The sequence below is a fragment of the Budorcas taxicolor genome, chromosome 5 (genome assembly GCF_023091745.1).
Source record: "Budorcas taxicolor isolate Tak-1 chromosome 5, Takin1.1, whole genome shotgun sequence".
Taxonomy (NCBI): Eukaryota; Metazoa; Chordata; class Mammalia; order Artiodactyla; family Bovidae; genus Budorcas; species Budorcas taxicolor.
This window is the reverse complement of record NC_068914.1, coordinates 32328363-32353254: the sequence shown is the minus strand read 5'-3', so window position 1 is coordinate 32353254 and position 24892 is coordinate 32328363. Positions and strand designations below refer to the sequence as shown.

Genomic DNA, 24892 nt, shown 5'->3' with positions numbered 1-24892 from the left:
TTTGCATAGATAATCTCTTCAGTTTTTTGAAATAGTTTGAGATAGGTGTATGGTAGAATACCCCTGTGAAGCCTCTTGGTCCTGAACTTTTTGTCCAGGGTGTTTTAAAATTACTTATTCAACTTCACTTCTAGTGATTGTTCTGTTCAAATTGTCTGTTTCTTCTTGACTCAGTCTTGGCAGGCTATATGTTTCTAGAAATGTGTCCATTTCTTCTAGATTTTCCAATTTGTTGGCATATAACTGTTTCATAGTATTCTCTTATAATTTTTTTTATATCTTTGTGATTTCCAAATTGGAGAGGAAGAGGTAAAACTCTCATGTCAATTTAATTCTTAGACCAGTCAGAAGAATCTGGAATGAAAGAGGAAAATTTCTTCCTCCCTGACAACATTAATACATGAATTATTAAATTAATTGGGAATTTTCACTATGTTTTTCTTTCTCTCACCACAAATAACACAAAACGGGTAGTGTAGTAAACATCTTATGTAAACTTTTTCTAATTAACTCAACAGTGAACTTGGTGAAGAATTAGTTCCTAAATGTCTTTTCTCTATCTTACAATTGTGATTATTTCAGATTAATCAGATATTTCCTGTTATAGGGATCAATTTCATTTGAGGATGCAACTGTGAACTTCACCTGCTCAGAGAGTCTTGTACAGGGACATGATGCTAGAGAACTACAGCATCCTCATCTCACTGGGTAAGCAGAGTAACAGCATCAGGCCTATCCTCTCTTTGTTACCAGAACATATGGATCCTTTGTAGAGTTTAATGATATTTGATTTTGGCTACCAGGAATATAAGGTGGCCCAATGGTAAAGAATTTGCCTGCCAATGCAGGAGATGCGATTTTGATCCCTGAGTCAGGAAGATCCCCTGGAGGAGGAAATGGCAACCAACTCCAGTATTCTTGCCTGGAAAATCCCATGGACAAAGGAGCCCCCTGGGCTGCTGTCAAAAGTGTCTTGAAGAGTCAGACACATCTTAGTGACTGCATGAACCAGGAATATTGTTTGTGTTTTCACCTCCCCATTGAAAGATTTCATTGTGCAGCTCCTGAAGCTGGACCTCGGTTTTTCTTCTAAATTCCTGAAGCCAGACAGCTTTCTCTATGTCCTATATCACTTTCTACTGTCAGGGTATTGCATTACCAAACCAGAGGAGATCATCAAGTTAGAGCAAGAAGCACCATGGATATCAGAGGAAGAATTTACAAGTCAGTGTTACCCAGGTGAGTAATCCAGGGGAAACTAGATCCTTGGTGGTTGTTTTAGGTACAGGCATCTTTGGAGCTTCAACAACAAAAATCTTTGGAGCATTTTCAACAAATCCCTTTAGAAGCTCAATCTGTTTGGAAATGACTAAGGATATTTAGCTTACTTGCCTTAGATACCTGAATTCGCCACAAGATATAGTATCACACAGAAATGTTTTCTTTTTGGCTTGGCTTTTTTTAGGAGTTTAATCCCTATTATCTGTACCTTGAGTTTCATTTCTGTCTCGTAAAGAGTATTTTATCTTCATTAGTTCTCTTTCCCCTAGCATTCTCAGTTGCCCACATTCCCTCCTTTCAAGGACTTCTTTTGTTTTCAGGAGTTAATTAATTAACCAATACTAAATTGAGTATTTGATCCATTCCAATCATGTTCTAAGTGAAAGAGATACCACAGTGGATGAACTAAGTCTTTTGCTATTAGGGAATTTACATATTTGCAGGAAACAGACACAGGAAGGTGACTGCAAAAAATGGTTTAGAAGAGTGGCAAGAGTAGAAGCAAGGAGATCAGTCAGGAAAGTGATAGTGCCGTGGATCAGGCTTAGGAGGACGGAGTATATATAGTGATGGAGTTCTAGGTGTGTGGTGACAGTGAGGTTAACAAAATTAGCATGCAGACTCTAATATACCTCCTCTGATAATTTCTTGGAACACTTTCATTCCTCTGATAAATTCTTGGAACAACATCCTTGTCTGCTTGTGGCCCATGTCACATTTACTGCATAATTCTCTGATTGAGCATGTTTTATGGTGAATTTCATTCTTTGTAATTCATCCATTCTTATTCAACCTTTTATTCTCTATTCCTGATGTTTCTTTCACCTCTTCTATCCATTTTGAAAGGTATGTATGTGAAAGGCCACATAAATATATGTACATTCATTGCCAACTTTCCGCTCCCCTTTTCCACCCCAAAGTAGCTTTGATTAGCTGGTTCATTGTCACCCCTTCCCCTCAGCTCCTCAGAAAAGTGGAGGAAATGGGAAGGTTTATTTGGGAATTTTATCTCAAAAAAGATGGTTCTGAAACCAAAGAGATAAATAAAGTGTATTTGTGTATTAGCCCAATTGAAGAATTATTTTCATTCATAACATATGTTTAATTTTTCTTGTCTTTAGAAGAGTTGAAAGTTGATGGCATGATAAAGAGCAAAGAAAACCAAGATAAACATATATGGCAAGGTGCATTTATTATTAACGAAAAAGTAATTACAGAGAAAGAGAATATATTAAGAAAGTCATTTAATGTTTACATAGACTATTCCTTCCAGGAAAATGTGGAATAAATATAACCTAGAAGAAATCAGTTTAGAAAATAAGTCAGAGTTAACCACTAATAATAGAAACTATTCAAGAAAGAAATCTGGTGATACCAATGGATGTGAGAAATTACTTCCCGAAATTAATCATGAGAAAACTCATACGGGGGAGAAACATAATGAATTTAATAAACATGGGAGCACTTTCATCTTAATGAGGATTTTATTCAACAAGACAGAGGCACAGTGTGGAGCAACTATTTGAATATAATTAGTGCATTAAAGCCTTCCAAAGTAATGCTCTTTTCATTACTCAAGAGGGAACTCACACTAGAGAGAAACTCTGTGATTATAATGATTGTGAGAAAACCATCAGGGATGAGTCAAATCGTATGTTACCTCAGATAATTTACTCAAGGAAAACTCACTATAAACAATGCATCCAAGAAAGCCTGTGATAAGTCAGTCTTCTAGAAGAAATGTCATACACTTTAGATGGGTGAGAAATACCACGAGTGTAACATATGTGGAAAAAGTCTTCTTCCAGAAGCCAAACCTCACAGTACACCAGAGGGCACACACAGGAGAAAAACCCTGTCAATGTAATGAAGTGGGAAATCTTTTTACCATAAGCCAGCCCTCACTGTACATCAAAGAATTCATACAGGAGAAAGACCCTAAGAATGTACTAAGTGTGGGAAAACCTTCTATCAGAACTCAGCCGTCCATCAACATCAAAGAACACACATGGGGAGAGGCCTTATAATATTAGTGAGTGTGAAAAATCTTTCTCCCAAAAGTCAAATTTGACTGTGCATCAGAGGTCTCACAGGAGAGAAAAATCTTATAAATGTGATGAGTGTGAGAAATCCTTCAGTATACAGTCAAAACTCTCAGTACACGAGAGAATACACTCAGGGGAGAAGCCTACAAATGTAGTTAATGTGGGAAAATTTATTATATGAAGTCAACCCTTGGTAATCATCAAAGGCTTCACACAGGAGAGAAAATATATGAATGCGCTGAATGTAGGAAGACCTTCTGTGGGAAGTCAGTTCTTCTTAAACATCAGAGACCTCATACAGGAGAGAAACTTTGTGAATGTGTTGCATGTAGAAAAATCTTTTCTGAGAAGTCAACCCTTACCAAACATCAGAGGATTCGTTTTGGGGAGAAACCCTATGAATTTAACAAGTGTGGCAAAGCTTTCTGCCAAAAGTCACAACTCTTTCAACATCAGAGGATTCATACAGGGGAGAAACCCTATGAATGTCAAGAATGTGGGAGAACATTTTGCCAGAAGGTATCCTTCTATGTACATCAGAGGACACACACACGAGAGAAGCCCTTTGATTGTGAAGAGTGTGGAAAATCATTCTATGACAGTTCAACCCACCTTAAACATAAGAAAATTCACTCAGTGGAGAAACCTTATAATGATAATGAGTGTGGGAAGACCTTCAGGTACAAACCAACTCTTGTCACACATCAGAGAATACATGCAGAAGAGATACAATGTAAAGATGGGTATACAAAACATTCCTCCCATAATTCAGAGCCTTTGGTATCATAGAAACTATATCTGGGAAAGAAACTCTATGCATGTAATGAATGTGGGAAGTCCTTGTACCAGAAGTCAGCGTTCAGTTTATATCAGAGAACCACATGGAAGGAATCCTGGCAGTGTTTCTATATGCAAAAATGCATTTCCCTTTGCTGCTGGACACATTGCTCATCTATATTTCTCAGCCTCTCTCACATCCATGTGGGACAATGTGAATGAGATCTGGCGAATGGGATGTGAACATAATGATGTCATTCACTTCCAGGTCTGAGACATCATGGGCTCCATGGCACTCCTTCATGTTCTCTGTTCTCTGTGGGGTAGGAATGTAGTTGACTTCCATTGAGAGGTCTGTACACATTGTATACTGGTGAACTGACACAAGAGTAGAGACTTCTGTCAAAATCCTGAATGTTTAGAAGGCTCATCCATAAATCAAACTAATTTTAACTGGAAAGATCAGAGTCAAAAAATCTATTGGTTACAAACAAATATAGAAAGACTTTACCAAAAGGTGATATTTTACTGAACCTCGGGTAAATCAGTAGAATAAAATTTTATAAACATTTGGCTTTCTGAAAGTTTTCAGTAAAACATACTTTATCATATTTCAGAGAATTCTTATCGAGGGAAGCAATTTAGAAAAAATAGAGAAATTTTTAAAATGTTTTGGTAACAAAATTCTATAATAAAATATTTCCTATGAAAGTAGCCACTGTAGTACATGTGGTTCTGTAAAACATCAAAAACATTTTGAATTAATCAGATATATAGTATTATGAAAAGCTCTTGAACTGTGGGGGACTTTTATATTAAAGTATATATTATTTTCTGTGTTTAAAATTTTCACTGGCACTCAAGAAAAACTAAAACATCAAGATCCTGAACTTCATGCCCACTATAACGCTGGGCTGGAAGAAGCACGAGCTGGAATCAAGATTGCCGGGAGAACTATCAATAACTTCAGATATGCAGATGACACCACCCTTATGGCAGAAAGTGAAGAAGAACTAAAAAGCCTCTTGATGAAAGTGAAAGAGGAGAGTGAAAAAGTTGGCTTAAAGCTCAACACTCAGAAAACTAAGATCATGGCGTCTGGCCCCATCACTTCATGGGAAATAGATGGGGAAACAGTGGAAACAGTGTCAGACTTTATTTTTGGGGGCTCCAAAATCACTGCAGATGGTGACTGCAGCCATGAAATTAAAAGATGCTTACTCCTTGGAAGGAAAGTTATGACCAACCTAGATAGCACATTGAAAAGCAGAGACATTACTTTGCCAACAAAGGTCCGTCTAGTCAAGGTTATGGTTTTTCCAGTGGTCATGTGTGGATGTGAGAGTTGGACTATGAAGAAAGCTGAGCGCCAAAGAATTGATTCTTTTGAACTGTGATGTTGGAGAAGACTCTTGAGAGTCCCTTGAACTGCAAGGAGATCCAACAAGTCCATTCTAAAGATCGGTCCTGGATGTTCTTTGGAAGGAATGATGCTAAAGCTGAAACTCCAGTACTTTGGCCACCTGATGCGAAGAGTTGACTCATTGGAAAAGACTCTGATGCTGGGAGGGATTTTGGGCAGGAGGAGAAGGGGATGACAGAGGATGAGATGGCTGGATGGCATCACCGACTCGATGGACATGAGTCTGAGTGAACTCCGGGAGTTGGTGATGGACAGGGAGGCCTGGCATGCTGCAATTCATGGGGTCACAAAGAGTCGGACACGACTGAGCGACTAAACTGAAGTAGGTTTGAATGTGCCAGCCTAAGTTAGAAGTACTTAGGAATTATTTGTACAGTAACATGCTACATACTGTTGTCTTTACTTCCCAGTGTTAGCATCCATGGATAGTGTGGTGCAGATGTTGACAGACATGTTCTGTAAAAGGTCATATAATAAATATTTTAAACTTGCAGGCCACTTTGCTTTCTGTTCTTTTTAACAACCTATAAAAACCATTCTTAGCTCAAGGACCATTGAAAAACAGGCTGTTGGCCAGATCTGGCCTTTGGGCCAGTATACTGATCTCTGGGTAAAACAGTTAAGAGCATGGACTCTGGAACCAGTTACTAGACTCAAATCCCAGTTCTACTACATATTAGCTGTGTGACCTGGGCCAAATCCCTTAACATCCGGTCTGCAATTTCCTTATCTGCAAAGTGATGATGATGATATTACCTACCCCAGTGGAGAGGTAGTAAATGTAAACTACTTAGATCCTTGTTTAGAGTATAAGTGTTAGCTTTTCTGTGAGTAGTGTAATTTCCTCACAAAAGATTTGTAGGAGCTTTTATGGACTTTAGATATTCCACAGCTATCTCATTTGTTCCATGACAGCAGAATATTGTGTTTGTTTCATTGTCCATCTTTCCTTCATATGATACAGAAGATAATGATCTGACCTCATTTACTTTCAGTTTTTGACATATAATTGACAAAATTATAAGATACAGTTGGCTCTCCATATCCAAGTGTTCCACATCTATGCATTCAACCAACCATGAATTGAAAATATATGAAAAATAGATTCTGGAAAGTTCCCAAAAGCAAAACTTGAATTTGCTGCATGCCAGTACTATTTACAGACAATTTACATTGTATTTATAGCTATTTACATAGTATTTTCACTGTAGTAGGTAGTATTTAATCTAGAGTTGGTTAAAGTATATGGGAGGGTGTCCATAAGTTATATGCAAGTAATACCCTATTTTATATAAAGGATTTCAGTATCTGACATGGATCCTAGAACCCTTTTAGGACATTTGGTCCTGTCCAAAACATCCATTGAGCCATTTGGTCGATGATTCATTAAATAATGCAAACATTTAACTTCATCAAAAATTTGTTGTTTTTGTTGTAATTCATAATGGATTTTGGATTTCACATTTATTCTTCCTTGTCATAAAGTCTGGCAAGGTTACTCTTAAGTCAATGTTCAATTGCTCTTGAGTATGTATTGAAGTGATTGTTGGTTTCATATTCATTATACCTACTAACAATTTTGGTTATATGAATTTGATTTTGTTAATTTCATTGTGAAGTTGGGGTGGCCATCTTTGAATGTGACCACCAAGAACTGGGTGATAACTTGTTCACTGCTTTGCTATTCATCCTTTAACACTTCAGCAGATCTCCAAATTGAAAGATGATGCACTACCATCCGCTTTTGAAATTTGTTATGCCAACCTTCACTATGTTGCTCTGATTACCATTTAGTACTGAGTTATAAACATTCCAAGTTTCTGGTGGAAATCTTGCAGCTTCTGGTGTTCTGCTTCTGCCCTTCTTTCCATGGACATACACTCTCTCAACCTAATCCATTAGGTATCTAGTAATTTTCTTTTGCATTCTCCCCAGGAAATGCAAAAGTGTCCTTTACAACATGGATGTACACTTATGTGGCGGTGGGTAGTCGCTAAGTCATGTCCAACTCTTGCGACCCCATGGACTGTAGCCTGCCAGGCTCCTCTGTCCATGGGATTTTCCAGGCAAGAATACTGGAGTGGATTGCCATTTCCTTCTCCAGGGGATCTTCCCAACCCAGGAATCGAACCTGGGTCTCCTGCATTGCAGGCAGATTTCACCAACTGATCTATGAGGGAAGCTCATACACTTAGACATGTTACTTTCCATTGTCATATACTGTAGCATTAGATCCAAGGCAGATACTTTTTACCACAGTGGTTGTGAAACAAGCATCATTTTACTTGTGCATTTGATAGGGTTAGTTGAATCTTACTGATATTTGCAGTCTTGAAATTCGTTTTGTATAAAGAACAGTTAACACTGAGGTTTCTTTCCCATACAAAAGCAATATCTTCTCATATATGTATATCTTTAAGTGCCTTCTCACCATTTCGTTGTCAGGGCATAAATCAATGGCATAATATAACCCAGTACTAGACTGTACACAGTAAATAAGTGAATAATTGAGTAAAAACTGATGATGCTGGGTATAGACTGGAGTAACATCCTGGAGTAGGAAGGGATCCTGCACTCAAGTACAGAATTCCTTCAGGTGGACATGGTGGTAATTAATCTACAGTAACAGGCGGGCAGCAGAGAGCTGCATGGGTGGATGTGGTAGTGGAAATCTTTGGTGGTGGGAGTCTCCACTTTCATTTTCTTAGTGAAGTAGGAAGCAAGAAGGGGGAGGTGGCGGGAAGGATCAAAAAGAGATGAGGTGTGAAATACTCATTTAGAATAATGGCATAGATCAGACGAAGTTAGAATTATTAAAGTGAGGGCAGTCAGCATAGCTCTGGGTTTTCCTCCTGTTATGTTTATTTGCATTGCTGTAGCATGGAACAGCGGAGAAGGCAATGGCACCCCGCTCCAGTACTCTTGCCTGGAAAATCCATGGACAGAGGAGCCTGGTAGGCTGCAGTCCATGGGGTCACTAAGACTCGGGCACGACTGAGCAACTCCACTTTGAATTTTCACTGTCATGCATTGGAGAAGGAAATGGCAACCCACTCCAGTGTTCTTGCCTGGAGAATCCCATGGGTGGGGAAGTCTGGTGGACTGCCGTCTATGGGGTCGCACAGAGTCGGACACGACTGAAGCGACTTAGCAGCAGCAGCAGCAGCATGGAATGGGTAGGCAATTGGGTTTATCCAGGGCTTTCAATTTACCAAGCAGAAATGCAAGGCTATGGTTTTTCCAGCGGTCACATATGGATATGAGAGTTAGACTGTGAAGAAAGCTGAGCGCTGAAGAATTGATGCTTTTGAACTGTGGTGCTGGAGAAGCCTCTTGCAAGTCCCTTGGACTGCAAGGAGATCCAACCAGTCCATCCTAAAGGAGACCAGTCCTGGGTGTTCATTGGAAGGACTGATGCTGAGACTGAAACTCCAATACTTTGGCCACCTGATGAGAAGAGTTGACTCATTTGAAAAGACCCTGATGCTGGGAGGGATTGGGGGCAGGAGGAGAAGGGGACAGCAGACGATGAGATGGCTGGATGGCATCACCGATTCGATGCAGATGAGTTTGGGTGAACTCCCAGAGTTGGCGATGGGCAGGGAGGACTGGTGTGCTGCGATTCATGGGGTCGCAGAGTCGGACACGACTGAGCGACTGAACTGAACTGAATGATGGGTGACAGGGAGGTGAGGTTGAGGATGCAAGACACTGATTATAATGATTGACCGTGGACTTGAAACTAGTTTACTAGGGAAGGAGAAGCCATACGAGAATAAGTTAGTACTATATGAGTTGGAGATATGGGTTGGGTCATGAAGTCTTGATTCAGAGTATTAGAGGGAGTAGACTGTAAAGAAAGCAAGTGGTGGTTAGAGTGGGATGCTTCTGGGGTTTCCAGTCCTTAGACAGGACAAAGTCCAGGTAGCGTACAATCTTAGGGAGCATGAATGCTTGAAGTAAGGCAGAGGATAAAAGTGTCATTCATGGAGCCAAGAGTTCGTTGGAAGAATTATAACGTGTATACTGAAATCTCCAAGAAGTGAGGGGAACAGTGTTGCACGATGTCACAAAATTATAACATCTTCACAGATGAGGGAACTGTGTGCCCTGTACAGTAGCCTCCGAAGCACAGCACAGAGGATATAGCGTTCAATAAGTGAATACCTGTGCGATGCTGAGGGTGAAAAGCATAGGCGAGCCTAGTTTTAGGAGGTAGAAGAACTGAGCCTCGGGTGCCTTGGCGGGATCATATTGAAATGAAAATCTCCAGGAGGAAAATTCAAATTCTGAAAATGTACCTAGCATTGTTGGTGGCTCAGAGGTTAAAGCGTCTGCCTCCAATGCGGGAGACCCGGCTTCGATCCCTGGGTCGGGAAGATCCCTTGGAGAAGGAAATGGCAATCCACTCCAGTATTCTTGCCTGGAGAATCCCATGGACGGAGAAGCCTAGTAGGTTACAGTCCATGGGGTCGCAAAGAGTCGGACACGACTGAGCGACTTCACCTTCACCTTCATTGTTGGCACTAGAGCATCCCAGATCACCTGAGAGGTGGAAATGGGCAGAGCCCTGGGCGGGGGAGTTGTGCCCTAAGAAAAAGGCAAGAAGTCCACCCCCTAGGGAAAAGCTCCGCTTTCAGAAACAAAATGGCAAAAGAATTTCATGCTGGATCAGAGTATCTTGCTCTTAAAGTCTGTTGGTCTGGGCAAAAGAGGGTCCTAACAGTAAAAGCGACCTCCAGCTCTGTCATCTTTAAGGACGAGCAACCAGTGCACACGGACCAACCAGCGCGACTCCCAGTGGAGCGCTACTCCATTTGGCCAGTTGGAGGATGCAGTACCTGGGGCTTTCAAAGTGGATGGGCTCAGTGGCTCCGGTGTGACTAGGACAAATGTGTCATTTCTAGCTTTTTTCCCGAACCAGGGAACGGGTACCATGCCGCATCATCACCACGGCCTCGGGGCGAACCTGGGCGTGTGCGACGCCGGGGGAGCGGGGCGCGGGGGGCCTCCCAGACCCATCGCAGCAGCGCGAGTGTCTGCAGAACGGGGCTGCAGGGCGGGGGGGGCGGGGCGGGGCGGGGCTCCGGGTAGAGCGCACAGCGTAGTCGTTGCAACATCCGCCCTCAGCCAATCACAAGCCTTCCTTCTGGCTTTCCTCTGAAAGTCTTCCTCCCACTGCTCTTTTTCTTTTGCCTCCTTGTTTCCCGCCGGCGTGTAGAGTCCGCTGGTAGGTTACATTTCCGCTTCCGGCGCTGTCCATGTGGGCCTGAGGAAGAGTAGCAGTTGTGAACCCGGTAACGGCCGCGGGCTGGGGGAAGCGGCGGCAGTGGGGTCTTCCGGGCTGGGGCTCCAAGAGATTCGCGAGTCGCGCGCGTGGTAAGGTCCTCCCTCGGTTCTCCTGGACAGTCTGCTCCTGAGGAGCGTCTCTTCCTCGGGCAGACATACTTCGTACCTGCCAGAGAAGTGTTGAATGAAATTCACTCAGAGAGCCAGGACCGGGAGGGAAGGTGACAGGGAGAGCTGAGAGGTCGTTTCATAGCTGGGTAACGACTGAGCGACTGAACTGAACTGAACTGAATCCTAGCAGTGACTTAGACCTGAGCCAGATCTGTTGACTGTAAACTGTGCTTTTCTCATCACCCCCACCTCCACGCCCCCACGCCCCACCCAGCCGTAAGGAGAAAGTCATCAGTACAAGTTCGGAACCAAAATATATTCATAGTAGAGAGGAAGAATAATGTCTCTGAAATTCTACACCTGTTTAGTCAAAGCGTTCCTAGAACCCAGCTCTCCCAACTCTCGGCTAGTGTTTGGGTATTTGGGTTTTTGTTTTTTACGTTATGCTAGTATACGTGGCCTTTCTGTTTCCTCTGGTGAGTGGCTGTGGGAAGTCTCTGCCAACAATTGTGCAGACTCCTGATGCCCCTATTATCACAGAATATGGGTTTGGGTTTCCTCCACTAGTTAGATCTTAGCTGTAGTCGTCTCCGTGTACAATGCCTAGCTTATTATAAGCCGATGCAAATATTTATTGAACTGAAATAAATTTAGTACCTTAATTGAATTAAGTAACCTCACCCCCCATCTTTTTTTTCCCCCAAGCAAGCGCCAGATTGTATGCGACCTGATTTCCTAAAAAACTCTCCAGTCTAGTGGTTCCTAATTTATGGGCCATGAATTCCTGGGACTCTCAGAAATCATTGTAAGGGTTTCTGCAAACCCATGTGGTGTTCCGGCATCATCCAGAGTCAGTCACATCTCAGCAGGGAGATATTGCCGTTTTTATATATATATATAAATATATATATATGTGTGTGTGTGTGTGTGTGTATTAGAACTTAAAAATCTTGCATATTCAACAATTGCTAAAAGTAATACTGCTATTATGTTGGAAGATTATAAAATGATTTTATTTTTCAAAATAAAATATCTTAAAAATATGTAAGTATGAAAGCCATTTCATTAATCCAGTTGATTTTTAAGGCTGAGTTTATAGGGTAACCACTAGTCACATGTGGCCATTTAAATTTAGAGTTGAATTAAGTAAAGTTAAATAAAATTTAAAATTCAGTTTCACTAGTTCTCAATACCTACATGTGCCTGGCAGCTACTGTGTTGAAAAATACAGGATATTTAAGACAAAAGTAACCTAAGCAGAGGTAACCAATTTATAGCAAAATAGAAAAAAGTGAAATTGGGGATAATATTAAGCAGTTCCCACCCCAATCCCCCACCCCCCATTGAGTAACAGGGGTGGGAAATATATATCTCTTCATAAAGATTTAAATGAAATTTACTGTGTTTCTCTGGTTTTTGTTTTTTAATTGTAAAATGCTTCTCTTGCCTTCATCCCACTCAGTGTAGGTTAGAGTTACTTGTGAATTGGTAAAAAGCCACTATGGAGACTAAGGACCAGAAGAAACACAGAAAGAAAAACAGTGGGCCCAAAGCTGAAAAGAAGAAGAAACGGCATTTGCAAGATCTCCAACTTGGTGATGAGGAAGATGCCCGGAAGAGAAACCCCAAAGCATTTGCAGTCCAGTCTGCTGTGCGGATGGCGAGATCCTTTCACAGGTATGTTTAACTGGAATCTAGTGGTTCTTCCACTTATTCTTTTTAAATAGTAGGAGTCTCTCCAGTTATTTGGGTTCATGAGTCTGTTCCAACTCTGAAGGACATGGAGGTGCAACCTGTGCTTCTTTTACTGAAATGTAGGAAGTCTTTCCTATGGAAGCCACTTAGCCTCCAGCATCTGCGTACAGATTGGTTTCTTTTGTCCAAGAGAAAAGCTTAAGAATTTATAGAATTTGTAAATTTTAAACAATTTCTATGATAACAGGTACACTTGTGTTACTTTCTGGATATCTCTCATATAATTACAGTGTGTAGTATTAAATAGCTTTCATTAATGAGTCCTTATTGTAGGTATATTAAACATTATTGAATTAAATTCTTCTAGTGCAAATTTAACCCCAAAGCCTCCTCTTTTATTTATTATGGTACACTGCCTCCATGTTTGTCTCTTGTTTTCTTTTTAAACTATTGAAGTCAACTAATAAGGCAAACAGATTTAAGGTGTGTATAGTTTTCAGATCTGTACTATTGAAGTCAGCCTGATATAAATATATTTACTGAGGTGGTTATTTGGATTGGGACCAGAAGTTAACAATGTATAATTGTATTCACTTATTGTCTGTTCTGCTCTGTTTAAAGTCTTTGCTTCTAGGAATAATGCTGTCTATATTGAAAGTGAATTTATTTATTTATTTTTTAAAAAAACAAATAGGACTCAGGATTTGAAGACAAAAAAGCATCACATTCCAGTAGTTGATCGAACTCCACTAGAGCCCCCACCAATAGTGGTGGTAGTGATGGGGCCTCCAAAAGTTGGAAAAAGCACTTTGATTCAGTGCCTCATTCGGAACTTTACCAGACAGAAGCTGACAGAGATCAGAGGCCCAGTAACAATCGTGTCAGGTAAGAGGTGCTGTCACAGACTGGCATGGCAAGTGTCATCTAGGGGACATGCCTGTCTTTGTTGAACACTTTCTTGACTGGTAAATGTTAAAGTAATATTGTTGCTTCATGTTACTGCTCTTGTACTTTTATTGTGGCTGTAGCTTCAGAAAAGGATCGATTCCCCAAGGTAATAATAATGTAGATTTATACCTTATTCTGACTGCTTTATGGATTTGCAAGCTGTGCTCCTCTGAAAGGCTTGGCGGACCTGGGTGGGCTGGCTTGATCATGGTGAGCACCTTCATTTAACAGATAGTGAGTACCTGCTATGCACCAGGCACAGCTGCCTGCCCTCATGAAGCCACATTCATGTGGAAGTGAGGGAGTATTTCATTTCTTTTTCCTGTGAGAACTCATCTGCTCTGGAAAATGGTGACCTTTCTAAAGTCTGAGGGAAGATGAAACAAATTCCCATATGACAGTGGTAGAATCTGAAGTCTCTTCTTATAGCAATAATATATTTGGATTAAGGCTTTTCTTTTTCTTTAAGGCATTCCTATGATTATGACTGATTTATTTTAGTTTAATTTAAAAATAATGATTACTACAGGAAGTTTCTGTTGCATTATGTTTGAGGGTTTTTTCCACTGTTATGAGAACAGGGAAAACTTTGATAGAGATAGAAGTGTTAACCCACTTCTAAATAGCATGATCATGGCCATCGTGAAGCCTACTTATCTGCCCATCCAGTTGGAATTTTACCTGTTTGAGCACTTGATTCATAAGATGAACTTTTGATACTCTTTTAAAGTTAGAGAACATAGCAAGAAAACTAAGATGGAACTTGTTTGATTAGTTTTCTCCCATAAAAATGAATTTCTGATATACTCTTGTGAATGTATAAGGTACTTTACCAGATACAATTAAAAAATAATAACAATTAGAATTAACAGATTTTTTTCCAAGATTTTTTAAAAGTAAAATTTTCATTTTTTCACTTACAGGTAAAAAGCGCAGACTCACCATTATTGAATGTGGCTGTGACATTAACATGATGATTGACCTGGCTAAAGTAGCAGATTTGGTAAGTCACTGGGGACAGCATGGGTTTCTGATTGGGACTTACAGCAGTGATATAGGTTATTTATCCCATGTCGAAGGAAAGAAAGGTTTAAGATTATAGAAAGAATGATGAGTATCATCCGGAATACAAAAGATGTGTTTGAATTGGTGATGATAATGATAATTGTTATAATAAAAATAGAATGTGCATAATGAAACATATTCTGAAATCTAAAGGCAAACCATAGGTCAGAGAAAATGTTTAATGAACGTAGCTAATAAAAGCACATTGATGGAACTTCCTTGGATGTCTAGTGGCTGAAACTCCCTGCTCCCAGTATAGAGGATTCAGATTCAATCCCTGGTCAGAGAATTAGATTCCTCCATGCTGCAACTGAAGATCCTGCGTGTTGCAGCTAAAACCTGGCACAACCAAATAAATAAATATATGTATTTTTAAAGCTCATTAAGATATACATACATACATACATACAAGTTGATAATAATACCATTTCTTGGACCTTTACCAGGCACTCTGCTAACCGCTTCTACAAATTTAGCTCAGCTAATGCCCCAGTATGGCTTTGAAGTAACTAGGTATTAACTCTAGTTTACATGTGATGAAATTGAGGCTCCCAGAAAGCAACTTGTCTCAGGATGAAACCTCTGTTCTTGGTTGTGTCAGAAACTCTGTTCTTAAATTATGATCAAATATGGATCTTTTTACCATATTGGGTAAAAAAAATCTCATGACAACTTCTGAGTATTTACAATAGAAAAATCTGTGCTTTACTTAGCATAGGGAAATTTTATATCCTTGATTGCATTTATAGAAATGTTAATATCTGTTAATTACCTTTAAAACTAGCAAAAATAAAGCCAAAGAGAAAAAAATTAAACCATATTGATTAGTAAGTAAGTATGGGTTGACAGATATCTTTTTTTAAAAAAGAATTTTTTTTGTTTAGCACTTCTGAAGAGCTATTTGGGACAAAGAGCTGCAGATTTTATCCTTTAGCCCAGGAACTCTCCTAAAACATAAAAAGTTTTTAATATAGGTGATTTAATATAGGTGTTACAGTTATGCCATCTTAATATCAGAAAAATAAACACCATTCAAATTTTGAATATGTAATGCTACCATTAATAAAAATAAGTGTTATTGCCAATACAAAATAGTATAAACTTATTAAATCCTGCGCACTTAAAGTGATTGAAATAGTTCAGCATGTCATTAGTTTCTCTTTTATGTAATGTACACCATATACTAATTTTAAAAGCATGCACGTATTAAGAAAAATGCCTTTCATATACATATAAGATTTTTAAAGGCACACGTGCCTTTGGTGAGATATTCAAATTGCTACAGGGTATGCACAGTGCATGATTTTTGCTTTCCTTTCTCTGACCCCCTCATTCTCAGTTCCCCAATATCTTTCCAGATATGTATATAAAGACACATACAACCCTTTTAAAGCTCACACTATTTATCATACATGCTGTCTGTGCTTTGCTTTTTTTCACTTAGTACGTCTTGAACATGTAAAATAAGTACTATAGTTCAACCTCATTCTTTAAGTATGCAATTATGTAGATACTTAAAAGATTTATTGATTTATTTATTCCAGCTTAATTTGATTGCTCTGTTCTGGGTTGTCACAAAGCCTCTGGAGTCACAGTGAAGGCACAATGGTATATGGATTTGTGTACACATGTATGAACATTGGAGGAGTAATAGTGGCTTCACTTATCTTTAGTTTACAAAGGGTAGTGCTCTTCTCTATCTTGGTGATTCCCTAAATAATGATTTGATTTAGTCTAGAGCAGGAATTGGCAAGCTTTTTCTATAAAGGACAACATAGTAGATATCTTAGGCTTTGTGGGTCCCAGTTTCTGTTCTTGTTACTAAGTTGGCGGTTGTAGTGCAAGTGCAGTATAGACAATACATAAACAAATCAACCTGGCTGCGTTCCAGTAGAACTTTAGTTATAAAACAAGTGATAGGCCAGATTTGGCTCATGAGCCATAGTTTGGTGGTGGTCTATTTTGGGTAGCCTCCTTAAGAAATTGTGTCTTCTGTTTTTAGGTTTTGATGCTTATAGATGCCAGCTTTGGGTTTGAAATGGAAACATTTGAATTTCTAAACATCTGCCAAGTACATGGCTTTCCTAAAATTATGGGTGTTCTCACTCACCTGGATTCCTTCAAGCATAATAAGCAACTGAAGAAAACAAAGAAGCGACTAAAACATAGGTTCTGGACAGAAGTCTACCCGGTAGGAAAAGAATTAATTATTGAATACTAACACTGTAATCCTTTGAAAATAGAATAAGTAGGAGAGATTAACAAACATCTCTACAGGATCAGCTCCTTAGTTTCCTTAATATATCTGTTCATAGTCCCTGAAATATTGCCTTTAGATAGTCTTTGTTCTGGACCTCTTTCTGGGTCTCATTTGTCTCTGCATCCCTCCTGCACCAGGCAGTGTCTCGCTCTTAAGTATTTTGAATTGGTGATTTAATAGAATTTATCCAAAGGTTTTCCTTGTTGCAGGACCAGGAACTATAGTGCACACACACTAACCCTTGTTCCTTTCCCCCAGACCACTGTGTCCCATCTGCCATAGAATTTTTTCTGTGCCCAGGAGCCTGTGTTCCTTATGTACCATACTCTAGACACATGATGCCACTGCTTAACTTGAAACTAAATATATTTGCAGTTCTCTACAAAGCCCTAACAATAGGAATCCTGAAAGAAGCCAGAGAAGTTCTGGAAGCGTTGGCACAGTGGATTGCTAGAAGTCTCCCTTTCTTAGAATTGCTTCTTTAAAAGCCTTTATTTTGGTGCTGTATTGACAAGGATTTGATTTTTTGTTTTTCTTAATATTTAGGGTGCAAAGCTATTTTACCTTTCTGGAATGGTACACGGAGAATACCAAAACCAAGAAATTCACAATCTGGGCCGTTTTATTACAGTTATGAAGTTTAGACCTCTTACGTGGCAAACTTCTCACCCTTATATCCTGGCAGACAGGTAAAAAGTGAATGTAAATTTTTTCCTTCCTGACTCATGTGTTTCAAAGCTAAAAAAGGTTAGCTTATTTTGTCTTAATTATTGAAAGTATGGAGAGAAGTATAGTTGATGGAAAATATCTACTGTTTTTGTACCATTACTTATAGATACTATGGCTTTAGGAGTTAAAAAAAAAAAGTATGAAATGTTCAAAAAAAGTGAGGATTTTGAAGGCTATAGGATGTGAGCCCCATCCTGCTGTTTGAGCCTTAATTCTCAGTGATGCTGTTTTTGGACTGTGGTGCTCTGATCAGTCTGATGTGCCGTGTGCTCTCCTTTCTTGATGCTTTTTTCATATTTTTTATCAACCTGGAATACCCGTTCTCCACCTACCAAAATCTAAGCCACACTAAAAAACCCAGATCAAAGCTTATCTTCTCCCTTAAAAGGGTTTTTCTGGGTTTGTTCTCTACTTTTCCTTAACCCCAGGTGCATGTCGTTTCCCATTTCTGGTGTCTCGCTTATGGAATGTGGATCCTGTAGAGACTAAGAGAGATATAGTCAGGTGTTGCTTCTTTTTCTCTGGTAGATGGTGAACTCTGCTCCCTTATTTTTGTATTTTCTATACTTTTCTAAATAGTATGTGTAGTGAATTACTGAATGTGAGAATCATTGAAGTGTGAAGAGAGTTATAAGAACTCTGACATTCATTTCTGACATATAATATTGGGTTTGTTTTTCTAGGATGGAAGATTTGACAAACCCAGAAGACATTCGAACAAATACCAAGTGTGACCGGAAGGTGTCTCTTTATGGTTATTTAAGGGGAGCACACTTGAAAAACAAAAGCCAAGTTCACATACCAGGTATCCTTTTGCTGTAAAATATATTTGTAGAACTCTTGGCATGACTTCAGTTCTCAGTTCAGTGGCTCAGTCATGTGCAGCTCTTTGTGACCCAATGGACTACAGCACGCCAGGCCTCCCTGTCCATCACCAACTCCTGGAGCTTGTTCAAACTTATGTCCATTAAGTCGGTGATGCCATCCAACCATCTCATCCTCTGTCGTTCCCTTTTCCTCCTGCCTTTAATCTTTACCAGCATCAGGGTCTTTTCCAGTGAGTCAGTTCTTCACATCAGGTGGCCAAAATATTATAGCTTCAACTTCAGCATCAGTCCTTCCAATGAATATTCAGGACTGATTTCCTATAGAATAGATTGGTTGGATCTCCTTGCAGTCCAAGGGACTCTCAAGAGTCTTCTCTTTTGAACCACAGTTCAGAAGCATCAGTTCTCAAGAAAATCAGAAAATGGCCAAACAAGATAAAGCCATCTTGTTAAAGTTTTAAGAGTAACTCAGCTCTATATTGGTCGCCAGAGGTGTTGAGTTGACCAAATTTCCTCTACTTTGATGGAGGTGTTTAGCTGGACAGGCACAGTGCTAGTGTCAGGCTTTGCCCTTGTGGTTGAAGCCTTCTGTCTGTGTCCTTTCTGCCACCAGTCACTTGTCAGCGAATGCCGACTTTCTGTGTCTGTCTTCCAGGTGTAGGAGATTTTGCTGTGAGTGACGTCAGTTTCCTCCCAGACCCTTGTGCGCTACCTGAACAACAAAAGAAGCGCTGTTTAAATGAGAAGGAGAAGTTGGTGTATGCACCTCTCTCTGGAGTTGGTGGTGTGCTGTATGACAAAGATGCTGTCTATGTGGACCTTGGGGGCAGCCATGGCTTCCAGGAATCGGTGAGAGGAAAGTCATGGGAAGTAATGTAGTCAGCTTTTATTTAACAAAGCTTTTTATCTTTAATCATATCTATGGTAAAGGCCACAGTGCATGTTGTAAATGTTCAGAATATGTAAGTACAACAAGCAGAAAGGGAAAGTCATGTTCTCCATACATCCCTGCTGCCAAGACACACCAGGGATCCCATGTCACCCAGTGTGAGCTTTGGAAGCAGTTTGGTGCCTGTACTTCCCATTTCTCCAGCTCTCTTTGGTCATTCTCTTTTCTTTCTGTTTTTCTCTAAACATATACATATTTACTTAGATTATATTCTAGATGATTATATGCAGATATCATATACATAGTATTTGTGTGTTAGAGACAGAGATAGTATTTGTTATATGCTGACTGTAAATGCTTTTGCAGCTTCTGGGAAGCACCTAAGAATATGTGAATCTGTTTTCCCCCATATTTGCTTCAGGCTTTTCATAGCCGTGTTGTATTTCATTGTATAGATAAACTTTGTTTCCTGAACCAATCATTGGAGGACTATGGGGCTCAGTCCCAGTGTCCCCCTAGTTTGAGCAGTTGAGTGCTATAGTGAGTGCCCTCACACATGCAGCTTTGCTCACTGGGAGGGATCTTGTTATGTAGTAAATTCCTTGAAGTGCAATGTTTATATCAGAAGATAACACATTTTTTAAAAACTAGACTCCAAATTTTTATTTCTTTGACTGTTCTGAAATGAGATTTTTCTATAATTGCTTTCTGTAGCATTGACAACACAGTATTCAGGTTATCAGATGATTTACTCCATGAACTTTGGAAGAGTTTAATGAGGACAGAGGTCAGTTGTAGGCTTTGTTGTAGAAATTCTTCTTTTTTGTTTGTTTGAGGCAGTAAGAAAGGTTCTCAGAAACTGTGTTTAAGGTAATTTTGAGAAATGATTGAAACCAGTGTGTTTTCTTCAGAATCTTTGTGCGTTCCTCACTTTCCCTTTCTTGGTGACCTTGACAGGAGGAGGTGAGGCCCACTCATGAACTGGTCCAGAGTCTCATTTCTACCCATTCCACTATTGATGCCAAGATGGCTTCAAGTAGAGTGACACTGTTTACTGATTCCAGACCACTGGGGTCAGAAGATATAGACAATCAAGGGTAAGTGTGCTGTTTTTCTATTCTTAATATTAAAAAAGAAAACTTATGTAAGATTATATCATACATCATTTTGCCGTCATAAAACATTTTGGTGGGAATCTTTCCTGGTGGTTTGGTTGTGCTTTGCTTTGTATGTGCTTCTGTTTCTGAGGGCTCTTCACTTATATGACGATACATGGAGAGATTTTCTTGAAATTATATGAAGGATTCAGTTTTCACAGACTCAGAATACTTCTCAAACATTACAAAGACTTTTCCATGGGTTGCTTTTATTTCCTAGGAGTCCTGAAGCCACTTGACTTTAATTGGCCAAAATAACAGGCAGAGTTCAGGTCTCTGTCTAGAAACCACATGCCTTGTCTCTAAAATTTTTACTTCGATTGTATTGTAATATCTCCTGTGGGTTGATTTGGAGTAATATCTGACTTATGTGAATTATTTTCAGTCTGGGTTGGGAATTTGTATATATCTATACATAGTGGGTATTTTGGTTGTATATAAGGCAGAAAGTGAAGAGGAACTGAAAAGCCTCTTGATGAAAGTGAAAGAGGAGAGTGAAAAAGTTGGCTTAAACCTCAACATTCAAAAAACTAAGATCATGGCATCTGGCCCCATCACTTCATGGGAAGTAGATGGGGAAACAGGGGAAACAGTGGAAACAGTGTCAGACTTTATTTTGGGGGGCTCCAAAATGGTGATTGCAGCCATGAAATTAAAAGACGCTTACTCCTTGGAAGGAAAGTTATGACCAACCTAGATAACATATTCAAAAGCAGAGATATTACTTTGCCAACAAAGGTCCGTCTAGTCAAGGCTATGGTTTTTCCGGTGGTCATGTATGGATGTGAGAGTTGGACTGTGAAGAAAGCTGAGCGCCGAAGAATTCATGTTTTTGAACTGTGGTGTTGAAGAAGACTCATGAGAGTCCCTTGTACTGCAAGGAGACCCAACCAGTCCATCCTACAGGAGATCAGCCCTGGGTGTTCATTGGAATGATGGATATTGAGGCTGAAACTCCAATACTTTGGCCACCTCATGCGAAGAGTTGACTCATTGAAAAGACCCTGATGCTGGGAGTGGTTGGGGACAGAAGGAGAAGGGGACGACAGAGGATGAGATGGCTGGATGGCATCACCGACTCGATGGACATGAGTTTGGGTGAACTCTGGGAGTTGGTGGTGGACAGGGAAGCCTGGCGTGCTGCGATTCATGGGGTCGCAAAGAGTTGGACACGACTGAGGGACTGGACTGAACTGAACTGAAGTAATAGTGACTTATGACTGCTAATAAAAATTAGGCTGAAAATGATTGAGATTATCTACTTTATAACATTTTATATATATGTATATATATACAAAAACAGGAAAACATTTTTAGAAAAAGATCGTCAGCTGCCCTCTAACTCAGTTCAGTTCAGTCGCTCAGTCGTGTCTGACTCTTTGCAACCCCATGAATCACAGCACATCAGGCCTCCCTGTCCATCACCAACTCCCGGAGTTTACTCAAACTCATGTCCATCGAGTCATCTCATCCTGTCGTCCCCTTTTCCTCCTGCCCCCATCCCTTCCAGCATCAGAGTCTTTTCAAATGAGTCAACTCTTCACATCAGGTGGCTAAAGTATTGGAGTTTCAGCTTTAGCATCAGTCCTTCCAGTGAACACCCAGGACTGATCTCCTTTAGGATAGACTGGTTGGGTCTCCTTGCAGTCCAAGGGACTCTCAGAGTCTTCTCCAACACCACAGGTATATTGTGGTAGTTAAATTCAGTGCGTCTGCCAGTTTGGGGAAATCAGTTTCCTAATATCTCATAGGAGTTATGATGATTAAACACAGCAGTGCTCATGTACTACTTAGCATGGTGCCTGACAGATAAGAAGGATCACTAAAAGATCCCTGTTATTATGATGATTATTATTATCTATTACCATTTTTGAATATTCCTCTGATCATTCTTATGTACATGGATACTTTAAGATAGTTACAGTTAGTTATAAAACATGTAAAATTCTTGTATCTAATTGTAAGCTTTTGCTTTTTCTACACATTCTGTTTATATAGTCATCATTTTGTTATTGATGTATTCTAACTTACCATTTTCCTTTAGTACAACTTTTAATATTTTTCTAATTGATTTTTTTCACAGTTTTATATAATGCTGCTACATTAAATAGTTTGATAGTTTTTTATTTCTTACCCCAGATTCTTCTTTATCAATTATTGTGTTGGTATTTTCAAAATGGCAGTATTTGTCATCTGTTACTGCTTCTATGTTTTTTAGCTGGCATTCTTTGACACAGAACTTTCACCTTTTTATTTTAGTATCACAATTGAATAATGGGGTTTCAAAGGGGAATTTCCCAGCAGTCCAGTGGTTAGGACTCGGTGCTTTTACTGCTGGGGCCTGGGTTTGATCCCTGGTTTGGAAACTAAGATCCCTCAACCTGTGGGGGCAGTCCCCCAAGAAAAAAATCTACTTGTTATTATGCAATTACTATCATTATTGCTTGTGATGCCTTTATTGTCCCTTCAGTCTGTCTTCTGTGTCCTTTTGGCATGTTCCTGTTAGTGCCAGAGCACGTCTTGCTTTCTAATAATTGGATATTTCAGGCTTGCTTTGTACTTTCCCTGCCTTGGACCTGGAGTCAGTTATTTCCCTGAGGATCATCTGTTTCAAGCTTGGAAATAATGGGTTTTCTAAAAGATCTATTAAGCAGCCACTTCCCTTCTGAGCCATTTCTTTATAAAATTAGACTTTTTTTAAAATGTTATTTCTCTATTTTCTCTGTAAGTTCTTTTGAAGAGTGTTACTGCGTAAATATACACGAATTTGCATATGACTATAACTATTCCAGTATTTATCAAATCATTCCTTTATATGTTGTGTCATTAAAACCATTTCTTGACATTTTTTTCTGTTTCTTTGCATGTTTATTGACTTGCTGGCTTAGCTGGTTATTGTACAAATAGAATTATTTTGCATTTTTTTGTTCATATAGGCAGTGGATGCCAAAAGAGGAAAAGCAGGTGGATTTGAAAACTGGTCGAGTGCGTCGGAAAGCCATTTTTGGAGATGAAGAGGAAGATGAGTCTGGAGATAGTGATGATGAAGATGATGAAATGTCTGAAGGTGACAGATTGGAAAATAGCTGTAGTGATGATGAAACAGAAGAGGGGCCAGATGCTGAAGTGACTGATAAACAGTATATGTCTCGTAAAGGAATAAAACGGCAAAAACTTGAGATGGAAGAAGACTTTGAGGTGGATTTGCCAGCGTTTGCTGACAGTGATGATGACCTTGAGAGGAGCTCAGTGGAAGAAGAAGCAGAGGAAGCTGATGAAAGCAGTGAAGAAGAGGATTCCACTGCAGAGGAGGAGAGGGATATTTTAGAATCTAAGGCTGTTAGAGAAGGTGGTAAGCCAGAACTGTTACAAACTGATGATTCAAGTGATAGTTTGAACATGGAGAAGTCTTTGATGAGGAAAAAAGCAACTTTCACCACTTCAGATTCAGGTCATTGCACAGCTGAAGAGGCGTTTGCATCTGAAGATGAACCTGAAGGAAATTCCTCTCTCAGTACAGAGGAGGAGGATTCAGAAAATGAAGAGGCTATTAGGAAAAAGTTTCCAAAACCTTCTCAAGTGGTCAGTAGTCAGAAACTGGGGTCAGGGAACTTAATTGATGAGACCAGTGATATAGAAGACTTACTCAAAGAAGAAGAAGATTATAAGGAAGAAAATAACTATTCCACAGAAACTTCAGGTATGCTTAAATTTATTTAACTGCCCTTGTAAACTTGGCACTGAAAAGGTTCTACAGATAGAACGTCTACATTTGAGTTTCTGCTGTTTTGGAGATTTTGTTATCTGTTCAAATATTATAACTCATAAAAGGTTTTCAGGATGAATGAGCAATGAGCTTGAAGTAAGGGACAGATAAACAGACTTAACTGATGTCTGTGTTGTCTTTTCAGGTGCCCTCAAGTGGAAGGAAGACCTTTCCAGGAAGGCAGCTGAGGCCTTTCTGAGGCAGCAGCAAACAACTCCAAACCTTCGAAAGCTTATTTATGGGACAGGTGAAAGAGCTCATTCTAATTTCTTAAACTGTTTTCTGAAACGGAGATGAGATTGGTTAGAGGATTTCTGTCATACTTTTGACATCCATAGATATTCCTGGCTGTCATATTTTATGTTTGGCAGATGTTTTTAATCTTCAGCTGATGAGGACTGTAAATCAGTTATACAAAGTAGATTTATGGGTTTGCCATAAAACAAAACTTTTGATAAGAATACTCTTCTGTTATGTCATTTTGTACCCCCTGTAGAAAATCCTTCAAGGGAATTTTTTTTGTAGAATTTAGTATCAGAAAAAATTCTGCCTCTAAAGGTGTTTTTTTCTCGCTGAGAATGAGTGCTCTGTATAACTCATTCTGTTTTTTCCTTTTACCCTTCTCTGATT

At 39.6% G+C, this 24892-nt stretch overlaps 1 protein-coding gene and 1 pseudogene across 2 annotated transcripts in view; both read left to right on the top strand.

Moving 5' to 3' along the window:
• The first annotated feature begins 671 nt into the window (after positions 1–671).
• Positions 672–10634, top strand: LOC128047565 (zinc finger protein OZF-like; annotated as a pseudogene).
• Positions 10635–10797: 163 nt separating this feature from the next.
• Positions 10798–24892, top strand: part of BMS1 (BMS1 ribosome biogenesis factor) — a 30043-nt gene continuing 15948 nt past the window's right edge. The window contains exons 1-11 of one of the 2 annotated variants that reach the window (XM_052640263.1): positions 10798–10905; positions 12389–12603; positions 13316–13506; positions 14493–14572; positions 16637–16825; positions 17441–17583; positions 18307–18428; positions 19106–19299; positions 20297–20436; positions 23433–24196; positions 24408–24509. In XM_052640263.1, the coding sequence (XP_052496223.1) occupies positions 12428–12603; positions 13316–13506; positions 14493–14572; positions 16637–16825; positions 17441–17583; positions 18307–18428; positions 19106–19299; positions 20297–20436; positions 23433–24196; positions 24408–24509 (2101 nt within the window). In that variant the 5' untranslated portion in view covers positions 10798–10905; positions 12389–12427. The remainder of the gene's footprint in view (positions 10906–12388; positions 12604–13315; positions 13507–14492; positions 14573–16636; positions 16826–17440; positions 17584–18306; positions 18429–19105; positions 19300–20296; positions 20437–23432; positions 24197–24407; positions 24510–24892) is intronic. The other variant, XM_052640264.1, reaches the window with a different exon arrangement.